This window comes from Eptatretus burgeri, chromosome 5, assembly GCF_056783735.1.
Source record: "Eptatretus burgeri isolate ZD-2024b chromosome 5, Ebu_testis_v1, whole genome shotgun sequence".
Classification (NCBI taxonomy): domain Eukaryota; kingdom Metazoa; phylum Chordata; class Myxini; order Myxiniformes; family Myxinidae; genus Eptatretus; species Eptatretus burgeri.
In genome coordinates, this window is record NC_140965.1 from 76111475 (window position 1) to 76128988 (window position 17514).

At 44.1% G+C, this 17514-nt stretch overlaps 2 protein-coding genes across 3 annotated transcripts in view; both read right to left on the reverse strand.

Annotated features, from left to right (window-relative positions):
• RDH8 (retinol dehydrogenase 8) overlaps nucleotides 1-10949 on the reverse strand; it is a 42259-nt gene extending 31310 nt beyond the window's left edge. For both annotated transcript variants that reach the window (XM_085882482.1, XM_085882481.1), the window contains exons 1-2: nucleotides 10688-10949; nucleotides 1795-1956 (exon numbers count right to left, since the gene is read on the reverse strand). In XM_085882482.1, the coding sequence (XP_085738608.1) occupies nucleotides 1795-1956; nucleotides 10688-10787 (262 nt within the window). In that variant the 5' untranslated portion in view covers nucleotides 10788-10949. The remainder of the gene's footprint in view (nucleotides 1-1794; nucleotides 1957-10687) is intronic.
• BRIX1 (biogenesis of ribosomes BRX1) overlaps nucleotides 10602-17514 on the reverse strand; it is a 60367-nt gene continuing 53454 nt past the window's right edge. The window contains exon 10 of the mRNA XM_085882480.1: nucleotides 10602-12453. Coding sequence (XP_085738606.1) covers nucleotides 12229-12453 — 225 coding nt within the window. The 3' untranslated portion in view covers nucleotides 10602-12228. The remainder of the gene's footprint in view (nucleotides 12454-17514) is intronic.

A 17514-nucleotide genomic window follows, 5' to 3' on the forward strand; every position in this document is an offset into this window, starting at 1 on the left:
GAGTGTCGTTGCTGCCAAGGTAGTCTCCTGGGCTATTGGGCACAATCCTGGATGGGTCGCCACTCCAACACAGGATACTCGATGGCTCACGCATTCCAGGAATCTGGTACTCATTTTGCTGACCTCAGAGGATGACAGACTGAATCAACCCCAGCTGGTATTAATTCAATGGCCGAGTGGGATTTCACTCAGGACCCGAGGATCCCAAGCCCACCACCCTTACCATTAAGCCAACCATTTGCTATGATACTCCAAATTTAGTTCAGGTGCATCCAATTTCCTTTGATCATCCTTGAGATTTCTCTACAACTGGATTGGAGTCCACCTGTGGGCACTTCAATTGATTGGACATGATTTATAAAAAAAAAACCTACACCTTTCTATAAAAGGTCCCACAGTTGACAGTGCATGTGAGAGCAGAAACTCCACCACAAAGTCCAAGGAACTGTCAGTAGAACTCTGAGATAGAATTGTGAGGAGGTGTAAACCTGCGGAAGGGTATAAAACAATTTCTTGAGTGTTGAAAGTTCCCAAGAGCACAGTGAGCTCCATCATTAGGATATGGAAAGAATATGGAATTACCGAGACTCTTCCTTGAGATGGCCATCCGACCAAGTTGAGTAACTGGGCAAGAAGGACCTTGGTCATGGAGATGACCAAGAACACAGTTACTACTCTGACAGAACTACAGAGATCCTTGGCTGAGATGGGAGAACCTGCCGGAAGGATAACAATCCCTGCAGTACTTCACAAATCTAGGCTTTATGGGAGAGTGGCCAGACAGAAGCCACTCCTGAGAAAAAGGCACATGACAGCACACCTGGAGTTTACAAAAAGCCACGTGAAATACTCTGAGAGCATGAGGCAAAATATTCTGTGGTCTGATGAGACAAAAATTTAACTCTTGGCCTGAATGCAAAACGCTACGTCTGGTGGAAACCGAGCACAGCTGATCACCCATCTGAGGTGGAGGATAGAGGGAACAATGAATAGAGCCAACGACAGGCAAATCGTTGAGGAGAACCTGCTTCAGAGTGCAAAAGACCTTTGACTGCGGCAATGATTTACGTTCCAACAGGACAATGACCCCAAGCATACAGCCAAAGCAACACTGGAATGGCTTCAGAACAAGGTGAAAGTCCTTGAGTGGCACAACCAAAACCCAGACTTGAATCCCCTTGAGAATCTGTAGAAAGACCTCAAGACTGCTCTTCACCGATGCTCCCCATTCAACTTGAAAGAGCTTGAGGAAATCTGCAAGGAAGAATAGGAGAAAATCTCCAAATCCAGATGTGCAAAGCTGATACAGACATACCCAGGAAAAGCTGAAATCGCTGCCAAAGGTGCTTCTACAAAGTGTTGACTCAGGGGGGTTTAAAACTTATAGATGCAAGACATTTCAGCTTTTCATTTGTAATAATGTCTAAAAACATGTTTTCATTTTGTCATTGTGGGGTATTTTGAATAGATCGATGACATTTAAAAAAAAATTAATCCATTTTAAATTCAGGCTGCAACACAACAAAATGTGACAAAAGTCGAGGGGCGTGAATACTGTCTGAAACAGGTATTCGGTGAACATACAATATTAAAATGGTCGTTTAAATTGAAATAGCAGTTTATTAACCGTTTGATTGTGGCATTAGATGTTGAAACGTTCCAGAACTAATTTTAAAAACACAACATTTCTCGAACTTAAGACATTTCCTGATGCTGTATGATGATTAATTCAATGTGACCGTTAGTTTTGCAGGGTAAGTATGTATGAAGTGTAAAGTAAATGCTGCCATTCACTTAGCACGTCGACACGATGGTTGGGGATGGCGTCAAAACACGCAGCCACCGACTGGTCACTGGTGACGTCAAGTGGTAACACGGACAAGGTGTCTCCCATTGTTGAACCTGCTGCCTCTTCCAGCTTCCCACGCCGGCTGACATCCCGCATCGTTGCAATAACTGTGGCACAGGGGAAAAATAAACCAAGGGAAAGGGGGTCTCCATATAAATGATCTTGTTAATTGTTATCAGTTCGATTATACATGATACTAGACGACTCGTGAACCCGTTGGGTTCGCGTTGTGACAGCGGTTGATGAAAATAAATCATTTCAAGGAAAAAAAAATAGCTCCAGCATACTATACCGTTGAGGTTGTTTGCATTGATCAAATAATCCCCAAGAGTAATTGACTGAATCGGGAATTGATTTTTAAATAATTTTTTCGTTACCCGATTTGAACGAAACTTGATTCTGCACACCGCAGGTGAATGGTGAGTAAGGTGGGCCGAAAATTTTTTCGCTATCGTGTACCGTTTTGGCTGTATTTAGGGAACATACATACATACATACATACATGATGAGAGTTTTAGTAATGTATAGAAGATAGATATATTATGCACGGAGGTATTTTAATTAAACATACAGTTTTTGCATGAAAGCGATGCTATAATATCATATATGTTTAAGGGACTTCCATTTTTTTTTTTTTTTTTTTTTTTTTTTTTGTATACCTTGGTCGAGGCTCGTATGAGAGCGAACACACAACTCACAGCAAGGAGGCATGAGACAAGAGGGGCGGGAGTGGAAGGGACAAAACATTGGGGAACAGACACAGGTGAACTGTGGAAGGGAGAGGGATGGGGATGGGACGGGGAACATGGCGAGGGGAAGATGGACATTAAAGGGACTTTCAGGAAGGAAAGCAGGAGAATTGAAGGAAGTGGGCTTGGGTGGATTATCGGGGTAGAAAAGATCGAGGATTTGGATGGGGGAAGATAAGAGGTGGTGGTGAACAGCTGTTTTGAAAGCCTGGAGGGAAGAATGGGAAAGAATAGAGTGAGGAAGTTTATTCCAAAGGCGGGAAAAAAGAGGAATGAAAGAGTGAAGATGAGCAGTGATTCGTGATTTTGGTAGTTTTACCAGAAGGGGGTTGTTGGCGGACCTTGAGCGCCCTGTGGAAATGTGGTTGGGACAAATTACAGAGAGAGCAGGGGGGGCAAGGCTGGAGAGGAGTCGGTAGAAGACAGAAAGACCACCGACCAACCTGCGGTGATTGAGTGAGAGGCCCAAAGACTCAGCTTCATTGCGGGAGATGCCAATGATCTTAAAAGCCCTGGTTTCGACAGCGTGAAGTCGAGAAAGGTGGGAGGCAGGAGCACCAGCCCAGAGGGGAGAGCAGTGCTCCATCAGGCTACGGACAAAAGCTTTGTAAGTGGTCAGGAGCTCAAGAGGGCCGAGGAAGGACTTTGCACGACGGAGGATCCCTAGTCGGCGACTGGCTTTTTAGACAAGGTTGGAAATGTGACTTTCCCAGGAAAGGTCATGGCAGATAGTGAGACCCAGAAGCTTGAAAGAAAAGACTTCTTCCAGAGGATTGTTGAGAAAGTGGATGGGGGGGTTTTGTAAACGGTCCTTTCAAAGAGACATAGTGAGAGTGTGAGATTTGTCTGGATTGAAAGACATGTTCCACGTGTTGGACCAGTTTGTGATTTTATCCAGATCTGCAGTGAGCGAAGAAGCTGCTGCTTGCCGGTCTGAGGGATGACAGATGGTACGGCAGAGGGTGGAGTCATCGGCAAAGAGAAATAGAGGATTTTCCAGAGAGTCCGAGAGATCATTGATGAAAACCAGAAAAAGAACAGGGCCCAGAACGCTACCTTGAGGAACTCCAGCCTGCACAGGAAGAGGGGATGAAAGAACTCCATTTAGGGCCACACGTTGACTGCGACAGGAGAGGAAGTCTGCGAGCCATGAGTGGAGATGGCCTTGAATACCATGGGAAGAGAGTTTGGTGAGTAGGGCAGGGTGCCAGACTGTGTCAAAAGCACGTGATATGTCCAGGGATACGGCTCAGATTTCTGTCTGGCATTGAGGACCTCCATCCAATGATGGGAGAGCAGTAGCAGCATATCTAGGGTAGAGTGACCTGGTCTGAAACCAAATTGATGATTGGAAATCAAGCCATTGGAGAAGAGGAAGGATTTCATGTCTGAAGCGATGATGGATTCCATAACCTTGCTGATGATTGGGAGAAGGCTGATTGGTCTATAGTTACAGGGATCTGTTTTTGCACCTTTTTTATGCAGGGCAGTGATGTTAGCAGATTTCCAAGCAGATGGCAGATGACCTTGGGAAAATGAGAGGGTGAATAGAACAGAGAGAGGGTGAGCAAGAGCAGAAGAGCAGGCTTTGAGGACACGTGGGCTGATGCCGTCTGGACGGGTTGCAGAATCTGACTCGAGGTTTGAAAGCAAGCTCTGTGCGTTGACAGGAGAAAAGGATATAGAGTCCAGGGACAGTTGGGTGCGACTGGGTAAAGTGGGTAGAGATAGTGATGGGTTTGGGACACAAGATTTAGCTGCAAAACACCGAGTTTAGACATTCAGCTTTATCACGTGTGGAATCAGCAGTGCGGCCATTTGAGTGTAAGGGAGGGGATGGAGGGGGAAACATACACCAGAAACAGATTTGATTAAACGCCACCAGGATTTTGAGGAGGGAGAGAGGTTTGAGAGTTCAGACTTGAGATGAGAAAGATGTTGTTTTCTGGCTCTCCTGAGGGTAGCTACACACTTGTTCCGAGCTTTGTGGAAAGAACTGAGATTGCCCTCAGTTGGGTTTGCTTTCCATGAGGCAAAGGCAAGTTGTTTCAGGACAACTGCCTCGCCACAAGCTTCAGTAAACCAAGGGCGGGAGGAAGGGTAAGACAACTGAACACGAGAGGGGATAAATCTGTGCATGAGGGAGAGCAAGTTTCTTTGAAAGAATTCCCAGGATGAGTTGATGTTTGAGAAAGTAGTGATAGGAGACCAGTCTGTAAGTTTGATGGCTGCTCGGAGACCCTGCCAGTCGGCTTGAGTGAAATGCCAGACTCGACGGCGGTGAGGTGGTTCTCTGATAACAGCCAGATAGATGTCCACTTGAACAAGGATGTGGTCAGAAGAACCAATTGGAGCGAAGGAAGAGCAGCAGATATTGTCAGGGAAATTTGTCAAAATCAGATCCAGAAGAGATGGAGTACCATTGGTTGAGATCCGGGTCGGGAAGTTGACCGATTGAGTCAGTCCCAATGAGTCACAGAAAGCTTTTGCTGATGTCCCATGGCAGGTGAGAGAGGTACCCACACCTAGCCAACTGGCGTGATGACAATTGAAGTCGCCACATAAGAGGAAGAGAGAGTTTGGATGAGAAGATAGAAGATGGTCCATGTTTTCGGAGAGTGAGGTGTAGATGGAGTCATCACTGTTCGGTGGACGGTACAGTACACATATAAACATGAGGTGGGAGTGGAGGGGAAGCCGAAGCCAGAGGTATTCCCCGAGGTGTGAGGGAGTGAGAGCAGTGTAGGGTGAGTGAGGAATAGAGTCTTTGATGAAGAGAACAACACCTCCACCAGGACGAGGCTCAGGTCTGTCATACCGGAGGACGGAGTAACCAGGAGAGATACTTGGGAGTCAGACACGTCTTGGGAGAGGAAAGTTTCTGTTAGGCAGATAATGTCTGGTTTGTCAGTGGCAACCTGCATGGAAAGATCTGAAAGGTTTGAGCGAAGGCCCCGGATGTTTGAGGTCCACACTTTTAATGAAGAGGTAGGGGAGGAGGCTTTGGGTGCAGGAGGTGGAGGGGGCGGGGGAGGGTAGGACGAGGGGCGAGGGGGGGAGGTAAGGAGGGTTGCTGAAGGAGTGTGGGGTATTGCAGAATAGCGAGGGGAGGGGGCCGAATGAGGAGGAGAAAAGGCTCTGTGGTGCTGGGAGAGAGGGGGGGACAAGAGACAAGGAAGATGGCAGTTGAGTATTTGAGGAGGTGGAGGAAGAGATGGAGGTGAGAGGGCAGTGGAGGGAGGTAGGTTGGTGGATGAGAGGGGGGCAACTTAGAGAAGGAAGAGTGAGGGGATGAAAGGAGGGAGAAAGGTGAGGGGGGAATTTTTGAGAGAGGTGAGAGGGAGGCTTGGAGGGAGAAGAGTGGGATGGTTGCTTTGAGAGTGAGAGTGAGGGGTGAGGGGGGTGAGTTGGCACTGAAGTTGGAAAAAAGAATGGTTGATGGAAAGCGAGCATCCATGGCAAACTGTGGTTTTTAAAAGTTTTAGGTCAGAGATGCGATTTAACACAATTCTTGATGGATGCAATGAAGGCGAATTCAGAGCATGGAGAGAAGAAGCGCTGTAATAGTTGGATTTTTTAGGCAAGGAATGAAGGAGAGGTCGAAATGAAAGCAGTCTGTTGAAATAGCAGAAGAGTAGTGCATTGTGAAACAGTAAAGAGTACCACATGTGTGAGAGAGGAAGATGAAGCATCATAAGATCGTTTTTGTTGTTAATATTAATGTATGAGAGAGTTCAACAGATTAGGTCATGGAAATGTAAAAAAAAAAAAAAAAGAAATCGAGGAAGACGAGGAGGAAGTTAAGAGGAAGAAGAAGTAGCAGAATCGGGAGAAGGTGAGCGTGTTGTTGTTGTTGTTGTTGTTGTTGGGTATATATATATACTGCCATATATATATACCCAACAACATTGATCACAACATTGATCACATACGAAGATATATACCAATTTCTCATCACTCAAATTTCAATCGGTACAATGTTTTGGATACATTTTTGTGTAATTGGTCGCTCATTATTCTATTATTTCATTTAAATTTAATTATATACTTGAGGACTGTAGAACACAATACTTCCAATAACCCCCAGATTTGTAGTACTTCAATTTAAATAAAGGTTAAATGGGGCGTGTATATAAGGGTGGAATTCAGGACTGCTTCTGGTCTACTTCAACAACACAAACATCTGGGATTTTATTTTTTTTTTTAAGTTGAAATCGTTATTCGATTAAAATTGAGGTAACACTGCACGGGGAATCGTGTTCTATATGAACTGTCTAGTTGTTACTTGTTCAGGTGATACAACAGGATATGCAGCCTGCGCGTGCTGCGCCCTTTGCTCTGTTCACTGTCATTCTTCATCCTCATCTATGATCCGTACTCTTTCCCTTAAATACGAGGGGCAGTCAATAAGTAACCTTAAAATGGCGATGTAAATTCGAGAATGTAATGTGTGTAGTTGTAGACGGTGGGTAAGAGTCATGTTTTGCCTGTTTAAGTTCTGGCAACATTGAGTGTACCACGTCAGTAGAGCAGTTCCAAGATGGTGGCTCCCTTAAAAGTATGCACCAGGGAGGAGCAACGTTCTGTCATCTGTTTCTTGGGAAGTGAGGGTGTGAATCCCAGTGAACTCCATCGCAGAATGAAAATGCAATATGGTGACCTATGTTTGTCGCTGCAGCAGGTGTACGACTGGGACAGGAAGTTTACGACTGCAGCTTCTTTCATCGATCGCACTTGTCGACATCGCCCCTCGACAAAATGGTGCCGCCTTCTTTTCTGGTGACACAATACGAGGCTTTGTGGCACGGTCTCGCACAATACCGAAGTCAATGGCCAGCATCTTGCTCCATCATGCGAGCAAATTCGCCTCAGCACGAACCTAGAATCATGCAGCCTTCTTCACTTTGTCCAGGGAAAGGCAGCCATAATGCCCTTCTCTTCCAATCGCCAATCCTGCCCAGCTCGCTTTATGGATAGGGAAGAGGGTCCAAGACCAGAAAGGAGGTGGTCGGCAGTAGATGGCAGCAAGACCACTGGCTTGTCTGTGATGTGTAAGAGATAGGTCCAGAGAGACAGCTTCATCACGTGAGATTCCATTTATTTTGAAGGCCTTGTTTTCCACAGCATCAACCTCAGCAAAGTGTAAAGCATGGACATCAACCCAGAGGGGAGAGTAGTACTCCATAAAGTTGTGGATGAAGGCCTTGTAGATCGATAAAAGTTCAGATGTGCCTTTGCTGTTGGCTGGTGCTGTTGCTGGTTGGCTGGTGGAAGGATGCCTAACGGTCGAAAAATGCCTACGACGGAGGATGCCCATGACAAAGGACACCTCGATGGAAGATGCTCGACAGAGGATGTGCCAATGAAAGACTTTGCACAATATGCGACTGGGTCGAATGGGCTTTGAAGGCCAACTTACACATGTGGTTTGCCCAGGAAAGATCATGGCTGACAGTGAGGCCTAAAAGTTTGAATGACTGAACTTCTTCAAGAAGTTGAAGGAAGTAGATGGGAGGGTTTTCCAGATGGTGTTTTTGGAGACAGAGTGAGATTTGTCAAGATTGAAAGACATTCCATGTGTATGAGCAGCTTGTGATTCGATAAAGGGCAGCAGAAAGGGATCAAGGGCCGCTGTCTGCCTTTCTTATGGATGAGGGATGTTACGACAGAGGGTGGAGTTGACAGCAAAATGATGGAGCATTTTACAGTCAGAAAGATCGCTGATGACGATTCGGAATACAACTACACCCAAAACACTGCTGTGGGACACTCCAGCATCAAATGGAGATGAGAAGAGGATCTTGTTGAGAGCCACGTGTTGGTTACGAGAGTAGATGAAGTCAGTAAGTCATGTGTGGAGTTGGCCTTGGATGCCACAGGCAGAGTTTGGAGTGCAAGATGGGGTTCCAGACTGCATTGAATTCTCAAGATAAGTCGAGAGAGACTGCCATGATCTTATGTCTGAGATTGAGGGCTTCCATCCATTTTTATGATGGCAGAAGCAGGATGACCAGGGTAGAGTGACCAGGTCTGAACCTGAACTGATATCTTAAAAAGTTGTGGACTGATCCGGATGAAATTTTGTGGGCAGGTTGGGTGTGTGACAAAGACGAAACAATTAGATTTTGATGAAGATCCGAATCCGACTACTAAAATTTTTAAAGTGATTCTTCACCATTGAGAGATAGAGCCAAAAACTATCTACTAGTGTATAGCATATTTCAAAAATGGATTGGGCCCGATATGCTCTTGTGGATCAGGCATTACATGGCAGAGGTATACGCTCTACCGAGTGCCCTTCCAGTTTTGTTAATGTAATGCTGTGATGTTAGCTGATTTCCAAGCAGGTGGATGATGACTTCAGGTAAATGATAGGGTGCAAATGGCAGAAAAAGGATGTGCAAGAGCAGCAGAGCAGGTTTTAAGGACATGTAGGCTGATGCCTTCTGGTCCAGTTGCAGAATCAGTCTCGGATTACCAGAAACTTCACACCTTCTCAGGTGCAAAATACAGTTCAGGGGCATTTTGGTGTGACTGGGTAAGGTGGGTACAGCCACAACATTTGGAAGCAAACACAGAATTTAAGCAGCCTTCTCATGAGCGGTGTCAGCTGTAATGCCATTTGCAGTGAGGGAAGGGATGGCAGGGGAGCATACTCCAGAGACAAACTTAATAAGGCACCACCAGGTTTTAGAGGGAGACAAGTTTGAATAGGATTAAGTAGAATGGGATTAAGAGGAGAAAGGTTATGGATTTTTGAGTTAATGATTGAAAGGGATTAAGAGGTTGTGTTTCAACAGACAAATCTCACACTCTCACTCTGTCTCTCCAAAAGAATCATCTGGCAAACCCTCCCATCTACTTTCTTAACAATCCTCTTGAAGAGGTCAAGTCACTCAAACTTTTGGGTCTCACCATCAGCCATGATCTTTCTTCAGCAAGCCATATGTCCAAGTTAGACTCCAAAGCTAGCTGTCCAATCAGCATCCTGTCTTGCAAGGTCATCCTTTTATTTCAATGGAGTATTGGGCTCCCATTTGGATTGGCAACCTTGCAAGACACATCTTGATGTTGTGGAAATAATGGCTCTCAAATGGCCTGTTACTCTTGCATCACTGCTGACAGGTTAGTAGCCTCTGTTTTCTCCCATCTACTTTCTGGTCTTTCACCCTCTGCCATTTTCTTACTGTCTTCTTCCTGCCCACCCAACCCTTCTTCCACTACGTTTCTGCAGCACACATGATCCATCAATAACCAACTTCTGGTGAAACTCCCAAAAATTGAGGCTTGCCGCACACCACTCTTTCATTATTCTTTTCTCTCACATGGAGAACCAACCTTAGTCTGATCGACTTCATTCTTCCCTCCAGGGCTTGAAGATGGCTGTTAACCACCACATTAAATCATCCCCAATCCATGCTCATGAACTTTTGCTACCCTCATTAATGCTTCCCAAGCCCACCCCTGCCCGTCTAGGTTATCTTTTCTCCCCAGCTCTTTTTGTTCCATCTCCAGTTTTTCCCTTCCTCTTATTGGTACATTTAAGCTCGTCGCAGGTTTCCACCTGTGACTTCCTCCCTCCCCTTGATCTCATTCTTCCTCCAACTGTTGGTATCCTACCACGCTGTTGGTGTGTCTCCCCCCCCATTCCACTTATTTTTGTTCTGATCTAGTGTGTTCCAGCTCTGCCACAAACCTTGACTTTGCAGACAAAACAAGGAAGAGGAAAAAGTCTGAATTTTTGAGTTTGTTATAGAAAGGGATTAAGAAGAGAAACGTTATGGACTTCCTTTTAATGGGTGAGGTCCAATGATACCAATCTTTTGTGCTGCCTCAATCACAGTACTCCACTTATTGTTCCCTATTTCCCGACCTGATATTTCCCTCTAAACAGATATTTGTTTTCTCTGACTACACAAAATGGGATTAAAAACAAAAACAAAAACAAACTCAGAACAAGACGTCTTGAATAAGACATTATAATCAGACTTCTAACACGAAACCATTCTTCAACACCATTTAATCAGCTTTTGACCCATGATGGATTCATCGTGCAGAACACGGGAAACAATTCCTTTAAAAGACTCACCAGAAAAGCGTTTCTTGCAGTCTTTGGCAAGTTTAATTGCGACTGCGAGTCCGATGCCGGAAGAGCAACCTGTGATGAGTACACATCTTGACTCTTCCATGTCCAGCTGATAGCTGTCGCCTCGATTCTGGTGAAATGGGGCAATGCGATGCACCGGATAATCCTGATTACGCCTCTCCCAATCTGCTTCCTGAAAAGGTTTTACTGTAAAGTCCTCCACGTTGTCAAGGACATCAAATAATATGTAAATTCTCCTACTTATATTACAACCGACCAAGCATTTCAAAACATGGAATTTGGGTGTGGGGAAAAAACAACTCAGCAACAAAACACCAAAAGCAACAGGAAGAAAACATTAGAAAAAGCAATGAAATTGATTCAAAGAAACCCCCTCATCTAATTTCATGTCACTTATACATACTTTCTCAAGGGCAGGCAAGATGGCCAAGACTGGAGGTAGGCACACTCGTCTCCGAGCTGTCTAGCCTGGGTTCAAATCCGGACCCAGATATAAAATGTCATCCCAATGTTTCACAGGCAGCGCAAGGCATCAATGTGTGCCGTCCCTCGAATGGACGTTAAACTGGGTGTCCCGTCTGCCGCCAATAGTTTGTGGATGGACGTGAAGAGGAAATGATCGTCGAGTGCACACAAACTATGCAAAATTTAAGAATGCATGGGTTGTTCCTGATAGAGTAGTAAAGCAAGTGAGGCATTTAAAAAAAAAACATTTTTTAAAGCGTTCTTTTAATGTTAAGAGCTTTTAAAGGAATAAACAGTGTAACGAGTGAAAATTCACTTTGGGGAAGGGATGACAAAAAAAAAAAAAAAATTAAGGAGGAACTCACGAACCAGCATCACACGTGAAGGAACCCGGGAATACATAATGTTTAGGTGACAGTTCTCTTCAAAAAGCACAAAATAACATTAATTCCCAAGACATTCACTTCAACACAGAACTCTCAAAAAACTGTAAATTGGTACTATTTTAGCAGAAGAAAAAAAAAAAGAAGACCTTTGGGGAAAAGAAAGATTGAGAGTGAAAGCATACATTCGGGTAACCAACAAAAAGGGGGCACTTGTTATCTCTTAACTGGGGAAGATATGATGAAATAATAACTGAGGTTCAAAACACAAGAGGAGAACAAATAATATCTACTGGAGGAGAATTAGGTATGTTCAAAACCAATTTAACAATTATCATTTTTGTTTTTTAAAAGAAGCCTCCAGAAATGAACCACGATTGATGATTTGACATCTGTTCTCGGTTTGCCTCTGAAAGAAGGAAACAATCAATTGAGGCTCAAATAGCTTCAAACATATATTGTGTAACTTTGAAATTTAGAAATTATACGTTCAAAATAACACAGCACACAAACAGTTGCTCTTCGTAAACAAAACGTTTTAAGATTGTAAATAATATGTACCAATTTTGTTCAGCGTTGAGAATGAAAGATATAATAAAACCAACAGAAAAAAAAAACACATTCAGAAGATATTTGACTCAAACAACACGTCAAGAGCAGAGGAGATGACGTATGTTATTTCTTGAGCCACTTCCCACGCTTCCTTTCATGCCTGGCTGGCCTGGACTTCTTTTCCCGTGGGGTTTCTGGAGGGGAATCAGGTCGTGGTGGTGGAGACGTCACAAAAACACCCTCAGTTGGGTCCTTTGAGCCAAAGGAAATCGGTTGGCTCTTCTTTTGATTTGCAAAACGCCGATCACGATGCAATGCCGCATTTTCAAGTTTCAACTTGCGACGATACTGCAAAAACGAAAATTCCATATCGCCATAATTACTTTCTAATACAATCATATGTGGTCCTTCAATGAAAATTGAAACATCTCCAGCCATAATAACATTGCAACATAATCCCAAAGGCTCAGTGTTCATCGGAGTCCTCAGGATCAATATTAGATCCTCTGACTCAGAGGAAAGTCTGAACTACCTCTACATTCCACTTCACAGTGGATCAAACATTAGCATTTCACCGAATACTGAAAAGTTCGAAATCAGTGAGGCACAGAAAACGGAGACATTACATTTCAGAGGGAACTTGAGACCATACCCCTGCAGGAACACCATCTTGTATAGTAATACCATTGTTCCTTTCAGGTACATGGCACATTTGCGTAATGTAAATCATTCAACAACGCAACTCCAAATAACCTTACTTCATCATTCACTATTCCTTCCTCCTCCACTCATCCTTAGCTGTTGAGATTGCATGCTAGGATCTGGTAATTGAGTCCTTGGTCTACTTCAAAAACCCAAACTGACGGCCACCTTCATTCATTTGTTCCTCTTCCGTCTTGTTTATGGGATTACCTGCCCAAGTCTGTCCCTTCATATCAGTGGTAAAAGTTTAATTTTTCACCTCGGCAAATCACCCTCCCTCATTCCCACCACCCAAGTAAACCATATCCCCACATTTCTTGCAGATCACTGGAGAATTAAAAAAAATATTTTAAAGATACAAAAAAAATTAATATGAATTGGACAATGCATAGATACGGACGGAAATAACTCCAATGAATAACAAGCTATCTTGTATATACAGTTATACATGTATAGATATACATATATATGTATAAAAATAAATATATGGGGTAAATGGGATTACACATTTTGAAAGAAGAAGAAGGTGCTTCCAACGAAAAGTAAAAAACTAGATTGACTCCGCTAATTTGAGGAAAAAAGCAAGGGCAGACTCTGTCTCAGGCAACGTTTCGCTGGCCTCATAAGACACAACAGACCCCGAACACCAGCATGTGACCGGAAATGAGCGATCGTATCGAAATAACAACCAGACACGTGCCCCGAGGCTGGGGGTCTATCTTGCCTGAGGAAGCCGCGAAACGTTGCCCGAGACTGGGTCTGCTCTCGCTTTTTTCCTCAACTTAGCGGAGTCGATCTAGTTTTTTTACTTTTCGTTGGATGCGCCTTCTTCATATTATATATATATATATATATATATATATATATATATATATATATATATATATATATATACATATATCTTCTTCTTCTTTCGGCTGCTCCCGTTAGGGGTCGCCACAGCGGATCATCCATTATGATCCGCATAGTGATTTGGCACATGTTTTACGCCGGATGCCCTTCCTGACGCAACCCTGGTCGCCTCTTACGACACAGGGATATGGTACACCTATTTTAACCGGGGTATACACCGGCCCAGTATACTGGTACTCATTTCGCCGACCTCGGAAGGATGACAGGCTGAGTCAACCCATATATATATATATATATATATATATATATATATATATATATATATATATATATATATATATATATATATATATATATATATATATATATATAGTTGTGGATTCTCGCCCGTTCAGCATGCGGATGACCGCATTTTAGCCCAATTGCGGTCGCGCGCCCACCTAACGAGCAATCTAGTCGTAGCTTCCGGATCAACGCCGAAACCCAGCTACGGATGTTGTTAACCACACCATAAACCAGCCAACTCTTCCGTCCACGCGCGACAGGGTCAATCGCCGAATTGTTGATATACCTAACTATTCGCGTGGACAGAAATGCCGGGAGTTTATACCTCAACGGGACCTGCACGAAAACGAGCCGCTTAAGCAGCTCGTTCCGTATGCGATTGCCGAGCGGTTATACATCGCCAAGCCCCGTCGGACCAGATGTATGTTTTATCGGCTTATAAACAACCAGCTAACATTCCGAATGCTCCATGGCAGTCAAAGTGAGGAAGGGACGCAACGAGCAGGTGACATTTAACAATGGGGAACATTTATTTGAACACAGGCAATGCAACGAATGGGGGATGGGGAAAAAGACACGAGCAAAAACCTACAGCCGAGTTCTATTTTTAAATGTAAAGCAAATATAACACAGGCACTTAACAGTTTCCTACTTGTTAGACGGGCCCACAAACACACGTACGCACACACACACCCAAGAAATGGTGGCTGATGCCTTTAATAAGGACTTCAACTCGGAGGGACAGGTGAGCTGAAACTCAGAACCTATCTCGAACCTCTCCACCTCGTGTGGTCTTGAAGCTGTTCGGACCCGGGCTCCAGCGAGAACGAGCTGGATCCAATCGCCGTGAGCCGCGATCCTTCCCAAGCTCCAGCGAATCCTCTCGCGCTTCTGAACACGTGCTGGTGAGACGAGGCGCCGATCCGTCGCTTCCTCGAAGAACCACCTCCAAGATGAGGCCAAGGAGTCGCACCAAGCCGGGAACCAAGCGGAGAACAAAAAGATTCAAGAGCTCCACGAACAAAGAAGAGCCAGCCGAACCGGACGACGAAGTAGAGCGCAAAACACACGCGACTCTCGCAACTGGCGCTCCTCTCTCAATAAACAACAACCAACAAGCTCGAGCCGAGCAACCAGCTCAACACTCTTTCGATGAACAAAGCAGCCGACTCTCTTCGACGAACCAGGCCAGAACCCAAAAAGCGAACCGAGCCAAGCAGAACCCAAAGGCCTGCTGAAAAGCCAAGCCGAAGCAAAAAGCTCTCCAAAAAGCCTCCAAATCATCTTTTCCCTAATTGAGCTGCCATCTTGTACTCGGAATATAGTTGGTTTTTAAATAGCCGGTAAAGCGATCGGGTCCAATGGGGGTCGCGATAACACCCCGCTCGGTTATCCCAAACGGAGTGAGCTGCATTAAGCGGCTCGTGTCCCAGCGGCCCCATTGAGGTACAATCTCTCGGTAATCTACCTGCGCGATTAATTAGCTATAACGACAATTCGGCGATTGACCCTGCAGCACGCGGGTAGAGTACGGAGAAGGTTGTGGTGTGGTTAAAAACACACCCGTGGCTGGTTTTCGGCGTTGATCCGGAAAGCCGGGACTGGATTGTCCGTTCAGTGGGCGAAGCGGCCGCTATTGGCTAAACGCGGTCGTTCGCACACCGGCGGGCGGAAATCCGTAACAACATGTGTGTATATATGTGTGTGTGTGTGTGTGTGTGTATATATATATATATATATATATATATATATATATATATATATATATACATATATATATATATATATATATATATATATATATATATATGTGTGTGTGTGTGTGTGTGTGTGTGTGTGTGTGTGTGTGTGTGTGTGTGTATATGCATGTATACACACACACACACACACACACACACACACACACACACACACACACACACACACACACACACACACACACACACACACACACACACACAGTCAAAAGTTTTAGAACACCCCCATTTTTCCAATTTTTACTGAAATTTAAGCAGTTTAATGTTTCAATGTACTCTGAAATAAAAGCATAGAACAAATAAACAATTGCAGATAAAAAAGAAATCATGGAATCATTTTGTTGAACAAAATTTAATCTAAATTTTTGACTCATCAAAGTAGCCACCTTTTGCAGATATAACAGCCGAAAATACTCGTGGCATTCTTTCCACAATGGAAATCAAATATTGTTTGGAAAGTTCTTCCCAACATTGTTGCAGAAGTTCCCACAAATGTGTTGCACTTGTAGGTTGCTTTGCTTTCACCCTTCTGTCCAGTTCATCCCAAACCAGCTCGATGGGGTTTAAGTCTGGAGACTGTGCTGGCCATTCCATGATTTGAAGCCGACCGTCCTGTTCTTTTCTTCTAAGGTAGTTTTGACATAGCCTCGAGGTATGTTTTGGGTCGTTATCTTGCTGTAGGATGAACCCCTGACCAACTAGGCGTAGAACAGAGGGTATTGCATGACGCTGCAAAATGCTGTGGTTGCCATTTTGGTTCAGGGTGCCAGTCACTCTGTGCAAGTCGCCGACTCTGGATCCAGCAAAAGAGCCCCAGATCATCACGCTTCCTCCTCCATGTTTGACAGTTGGTGTCACACACTGAGGAACCATCCTTTCACTGACTCGACAGTGTAAAAGACCCTGCGTGATGAACCGAAGATTTCAAATTTTGATTCATCGGTCTACAAGACCTTCTTCCAGTTTTCAGTAGTCCACTGGTGATGCTTCATGGCCCCGGCAAGCCTCTTTTTATTTCTGCCACTCGACCTGTCAAACCTGCAGCTCGAAGTCTTCTCTTCATAGTTGAAACTGAGACTTCCTTACTTCGACCAGAATTACGCTGTGCTTGAAGCTGCTGTTCTGTGAGCTGCATATCACGCAAGCTGTTGGCTCTCAGAAACTTGTCTTGTGTTGTGGCTTTGGGTCTGCCAGACCTCTTCCTGTCATTGTTTCCTCCACTTTCCAAGTGCCTTTTGATGGTGTAGGAAACTGTACTCACTGACCCCTTAACTGCTTTGCAATTTCTCCAAAGGAAAGACCTACACTTTTAAGGGTTATAATGGTCTGTCTGTCTTCCTTTGTTAATTGTCTTTTTCTCGCCGTTATGATAGCAATATACTACTTCCTGCAGTGCAATATTGTCCAAATAATGCTTCAGAGGGTGGAGCATCATAGTCTGTTCCAACACTGGTTTTATACAGATAGAGGGTTTGTAACTAATCAACAAAAGTTGGGACACTTGTAGGAATTGCTTGCATCAACTTTCGAGACTTAATTTGCTTCCATTGCTGCAGAACAGCTGCAGTTCCGAACCCATTAATTGTTCCCTGAAAAGGGCCTTTTTTAACAACTCTGAAATTTGCATTATTTTTCAGTTTTTTGTATCCAAAACTTTTTTTTTAACCTCTGGCAGTTTACCACTTAGCTTTGTACCATTTCAGGTTATTCACTGGACTTGAACTGCTTAAATTTCAGTAAAACTGGAAAAATGGGGGTGTTCTAAAACTTTTGACCGGTAGTGTGTGTGTATATATAATCAATGTATATATAT